This window comes from Porites lutea, chromosome 3 (assembly GCF_958299795.1).
Source record: "Porites lutea chromosome 3, jaPorLute2.1, whole genome shotgun sequence".
NCBI lineage: Eukaryota > Metazoa > Cnidaria > Anthozoa > Scleractinia > Poritidae > Porites > Porites lutea.
In genome coordinates this window covers 6,126,191-6,132,190 of record NC_133203.1, presented here as the reverse complement: position 1 = coordinate 6,132,190, position 6,000 = coordinate 6,126,191, and the positions used below count along the sequence as shown (strand labels likewise).

Genomic DNA, 6,000 nt, shown 5'->3' with positions numbered 1-6,000 from the left:
ACAAAACCTCATCCAATAATTGTTTATTTATTGTATTTCGTAACGCTCGCAGTCGGCTTTATTTAAGTGATCATAAAACACAGACTTGTGCACGTTTTGATCCCAAATGTTGATATAATTTAAGAAAAAGGGAGAAAGATAACCTACCGTATGTTTTTAGTGGCGTGCTCTGCGTCTTTGTGACGTTTTCAGTTAAAATCATATGGTGAGTCATCTTTATTCATTTTTCTTACATTATAACAACATTTGGTATGAAAAGGTGCAAAATTATGTTTTTTATGAGGCATTTCTACCAATCACTTGAGTCAAGCCGAGAGCTTGCGTTACGAAATACAGTGAGTGTATGGGATCACATGTCACGCGTGACATCGCGATGCCTCGAACAGTTCGGATGTTCCGTCTCCTGTGGGTCACCAACGCCTCTAGTAAAAGCAACCTTGAGCATTTTTATTTTACTTTATATAGGCTGAAATGTTAAAGGAACTGTGTAACGAAATTTATCGAAGTGCAAACAGTGAAACCTGCGTCACCCTCGCAGCCGTTTTTGTCTCGACACGCAACGGGAGAAGAGGGAGTGGAGGAGTGCTGCGTGACTAGACACGTTACCTGCGTCTCCCTCGCAGGCGTTTTTGTCTCGTCACGCAACGCTCCTCCCCGGGAGAAGAGGGAGGGGAGGAGCGCTGCGTGACTAGACTAAAAGGCTATGGGAACTGCCACCGAACTGAGTGACACATGAATTAAAACAAAACAACTGCTCAAACCGCGAATAGAAGGCATAAGTAAAACATCAAAAGAGAGGAGGCACGGATGGACAAACTTAAAAATTGAAACAGATGCTTTCTTTTTCATTAATACACTCATTCCTACAATGTGTGGAGTGAAAACTATGCAGGCATGAATTGTGGTTGTTTTGTCCGGACGTAAGTCGATTCGCCCGATGACAAACAGCACTCTACAACACGGCTTATCAAAGATGTTTTTTAGTTAAGCTTGGATTCTGTTGTGGCGGTTGCTAAAAAAAGGTCGAGCGATCTCGGTAATCAAATTCGAGATACTGAAGGACTGTACATCAAACCTGAAGTCTACATGTACCTTAGCGATCCCAACGATCGCTTCGTAGATCTTTGATGTATATCAAGCGTGAGTGAAAAAAGCTTTTGATCCACATGTGCAGTCACTGTCTTTCCACGTTAATTCCTTAGTTTCAGGAATAAGGAACGACAAATAAACCTCGGGCCTGTTATCCACAGGCATCATGTTTTGATCTTAGATCATGGTATATGATGACATATTGCCTGTTTCTATTTTTCTTTTTTCTTTGAAGGATTTATGTGTATGTCCAAGCATATAACAAAGTCAGTAGAGTGAACTCCACTGCGATTGTATTCGACGTAAGGCAACCCGTCTCTGGGGTAAGAATAAGGAGCTTAAGCATCGACGACGGGAACGGCAGCGAAAACGCCACTTTTAAAATGAATTCGCGTTTTTTCAAACTTTGACGCGTTTATTCCAATGCGCCGAAAATATCAAATGTAGGCGAATTCCCCTGGAGATGGTTTCTTGGGGACCACTCTCAAGTTTAGAAAGAGAAAGAAAAATCCGTCGACGCTTGTTTACGTCCTCAATAGAACGTGAAAGTAGGCGTTTTCCTGTCCTAGTCGTGCAGTGACGGCGAAGAAGTGTACAAAAAAGTGTGATGCACGTGTTGTTTTGCCAATCTAAACCTATTGCTTTTTTGACGTTCTAGTAAGGTCTGGGAGTTTAAACGAGGACGGCTAAGAAAACGTCACTTGAAAAGTGAATTCGCGCTGCTTCCAACTTTTTCGCGCTTATTCTATCTCGTTCAATTCGTCAAATTTTGGCAAATTTTTTTCTGGAGTTGAATTCTAAAAGAATGTATCGAATTTCAGAAAAAGAAAGTCGTTGTCCTGTGTTTACGTCCTCCACAAAATGTGAAACTAGACACTTTTACGTCGTAGTCGTTCAGCGACGGCAAAAAAAATGTACAAAAAAGCGTGATGCACGTGCAAAGTTGTTGTTTTGCCAATCTAAACCTATTGCTTTTTTGCCGTTCTCGTTGTCGTCGCCGTCGTCGTTGCATAAGTTCCCTATAATTGGTGTATTACGAACCTCACTAATGGTTGGCGGGTTTCGATCCAAATCATTGTTGGCATTTTTAGAGAACTTTGTCGTAGTGGACTATGGTACCAGTAATAATTATGTTGTCTACCCTTCCCAAAACTTCCCAACCAACCCTCTATATTAATCTTGTTTTAATCAACAGTTATTGAATAAAGCTGAGTATCATCCGAAGAATTATGGAGATCACGGCCGAGGCGGATAACACCCTCCGAGATCCCCATAATTCTTCAGATGATACGAAAGCTGAATTCAATAATTGTTTTATTATTCATTCAAAATAACTCCTAGTTTTAAAAACAAGCTAAAACATGCTCACCTTCATCGATATTAAGTTTATCATCGATAGTGCACGTTAATCGGCAAGTTTAGGTGAAAAAGGGTAGTTCAGCTCCGCAAATATTCTCCAAGTAGCAGATGTCGTCCTTCGAATTGTCTTGCTGTTCTTGCTATGTTTTTAGCCAATAGTTCGCCTATTTCTTCCTCGTGAAACCAGTGAAACGTTCCGCCATTTTGGTATCACTTCCAAAATAACGCAACTTCATCCCCAGGTCTTCTCGGTTAACGGTTCAGTAATCTGCAACTTTGTAGCATTTTTGACGTCATCAGTTCAATATGGCCAAATTCTTCCAAATTTGGTCAACAGTAGCTGGTTATGATAAATTGAAAAAAACTGACGAAGATTTAGCTCCGCAAAGTTGCGGAATTTTACTGGCGTTCGCTTGGTGGGGGCACGAACTATAACAGTTCGCGACTTTTTGGAGCAATATCTTTACTCTCTTTGTACGCATAACCTAAAAATCTTGATAGTAAAGTTACCTCATTTTATTATATAGACGCAAGTGTTTTACCGGAAAATATACCACTCGTAAAATTCATAAAAACTACATCCGGGACTCGAGTGGTTTATTTTCCATAATCTCACACGTAAGTTTATCGATGACGTAATTTCGGTAATTTCCTTCCGAAATTTGTGGGCGTCTTGCGTCTTTTGAATTTACTTACACATTTTTCAAAGCTTTGCTTATATTTTGTCATTGCAGAGCCCTTTTCCGTTCAGTGTTATTTCTCAAGATTATTGTCAACAAAGTCTTATATTGCTGTACTGTAAATTTGAGCCATCACAATTACTAATCTATTATTTTATCAATGTCTTTTTGTCTATATAGTAAAAAGAACATTACACGGCGGCTTAAAGATATGAATTCGTGGCAAACAATATTTTACTCACTCGCTGCGCTCGTTCGTAAGATATTGTTTTGCCACTCGAAAATAAAATTCATATCTTCGCGCCACCGTGTAATATCCTCTATGTAAGGTGCTCTTTCCGGTAGTGTTGATGGTTATTCGCTTACGGCTCTTTTTCCAAAGTTGGGGAAAAAAACACTGAAAGGGTCTTCTGTGTGTAGACAATGTCCATTTCGGAGTTGCTTAGGGAACTGGGGCGAGTTTCAAATTTAAACTAACCGATAAACTGTCACACTATATAAAAGGTGATGTTGGGATTGGTCATTTGACCAGGTTTGGTGCTCTAAGGTTGAACAGGGATCAAGTTATGACTCTTGAAACACGGTTAGAGAGCTATACGTTGTGACAGCATCCCCCAAAATCATATAAACTCTTAATTTTTTTCACGATTTCTGTGATATTCTTAAAAATCGGCAAACACAGTGATTTTCGAATTAGTTCCTTCCAAGTAGTAGATGCATGACGAATTTTACAGTTTAAAAGAAAAACTGAAAATTTTTAAGAGTTTATATGGTTTGGGGGGACGCTGTCACAAAATTATAGACGTTTGTATGGATCTTTAACCATGTTTCAAGAGTCATAGCTTGATCCCTGTTCAACTTTAGAGCACCAAACTTGGTCAATGACCAATCTCAACATGACCTTTTGTATGGTGGTGTCAATTTATCGATTAGTTGAAATTTGAAACTCGCCCCAGTTCCCTACGCAACTCCAAAATGGCTAATTCAGAAGTAACAAAGTCTGTGAAATATTGAAGCGTGACATGATCAGGGAGCTTTAGCAACTTGACGACCACTGTGGTGAAAAGGTCTCTGAAATAGTGAATTCAAGCTGTTTCAAAATTCATCGCTCATAATCCATGTCGTTCAATATGTCAAATGGTGGTGAATCCAGTTTTCTGGAGTTGAATTCTGAGACTGCATCCGAGTTAAAATTAAAAGAAAAAAACTAGAAAGTCCTGGTCTAATGTGTTCATATCCTCAACAAAACGTGAAATTAGATAGTTTAACGTCGTGGTCGTCCAACGACCGCGAAGAAATGTACAAAAAAGGTGTGATGTAAGTGCAATGAAGTTTTGGTTTGATAATCTAATCTTATGCCTTTTTGTTTTGCCGTTGCCGTTTTCGTTGTTTTTAAGCCCCCTATTAGTGAGTTTGCGCAACAGAACAGCAGAAAGAAGAGGATGGCGTGCGTGACAAACGTGACAGGGCTGTTACTTGGGTGTTTTGTCGTGATCTTTACTCTACATTATTTTTTCTGGTCTTTTACAAATACACCTGTTTAAAGGAAGGTGAAGTTTGGAGAAAAGTTTATTCAAACAAAACTATTGTCACGCTTGTCAGAGAAGGTTTGCCGTCTTCTTTCCTCTCCCGTCCTGTTGCGTACGTTCACTATTATCCTGGCATGATTCTTTCTTATCTTATTGCTTTGACATTTTCCATTTTAGCTTAGAATTCATCATGAAAGAGGAGTAGGACTGAGAGGCACAGAAACGCATCTGAGAGCCAGTCTAAAGTCAGGAACAAATGTGACGTTTTATTGGAACTTTGGCGATGGTTCTCCGACAAGCATCTTCAATACAACATCACTTGATGTCTACTACAACTACACAAAGTAAGTTGTTTATGAACCCAGGAAACAATAGAGATGAGAAGTGATGATGTCACCAAAACTTAATTTGTGAAATTACCAAAAATTGCCAAAAATGAGCCTGTTATTGCACATTGGCGGGGAGATATAAGCATTTTTATGCTCCGGTGACTCCATGTAAATCCCTTTTAAAATAGATAGAGATGTATCGTGCCTTTTCACTTGTGACAAATAGAAAACACCAAATTCTGTTTGCAACGTTTATCACAATTCTTGTTTTGTTTGAACATACTGTAATAATGTGGGGCCCTTCTCTGAGGCTTTGGCGGGCGGCGGTGTCAGTGTAATACAGTCAAACCTCCCATAAACGACCACCCAAAATGCGAAGATTCAGTGGTTGCTTACAAGTATCAAACCACGGGGGTCTTTTCCGAGTTGAGGTAACAACAAATCAGAGGTACCGTAAAATTCCGAAAATAAGCCCCGGGGCTTATATTTTTCAATGGCCCTTTTTGAGGGGCTTATTTTTGGAGGGACTTATATTCGAAGGGGCTTATCTTCGGAGGGGAATTTGCGTTTTAAAATCGATTGGTCTAGCTTATAGTCGGAAGGAAATTTACCGTTTTTGCTTTGTTTTACTTTGTATTTGAGGGCAATTTCCAAGTACAAGCCCCCCAGGGGGCTTTTATTCGGAGGGGCGACGTAACGGAGGGTTTTTTGCGTTACGAGTTTGGGGGGCTTATATTTGGAGGGGCTTCTACAAGGAGGGGCTTATTTTCGGAATCTTACGGTATTTTCCAAATACATGGGAAAACCCGGCTGGAAAATGAAATGGCTCGCGCCTTTACGTTTGGAAAGTGTATATGGGAAGCGTCAGAAACTATGGGCTGTGATTTGCGGCGATGCAATTTTTCAACTCTTTCTAGTCTGTTCAGCTGTTTTGGACATACGTTGTAGCAAGGCGTTCTTCCATCTCGTCAAATTTTATACTTTTATATTTATGCAAAAGATTTCCACCCGGGT

The 6,000-nt window shown here is 39.9% G+C and overlaps 1 protein-coding gene across 1 annotated transcript in view; it reads left to right on the top strand.

Moving 5' to 3' along the window:
* LOC140931486 (polycystin-1-related protein-like) overlaps positions 1-6,000 on the top strand; it is a 97,878-nt gene that overhangs the window by 15,512 nt on the left and 76,366 nt on the right. The window contains exons 7-8 of the mRNA XM_073381296.1: positions 1,325-1,412; positions 4,835-5,001. Of these exons, the coding sequence (XP_073237397.1) occupies positions 1,325-1,412; positions 4,835-5,001 (255 nt within the window). The remainder of the gene's footprint in view (positions 1-1,324; positions 1,413-4,834; positions 5,002-6,000) is intronic.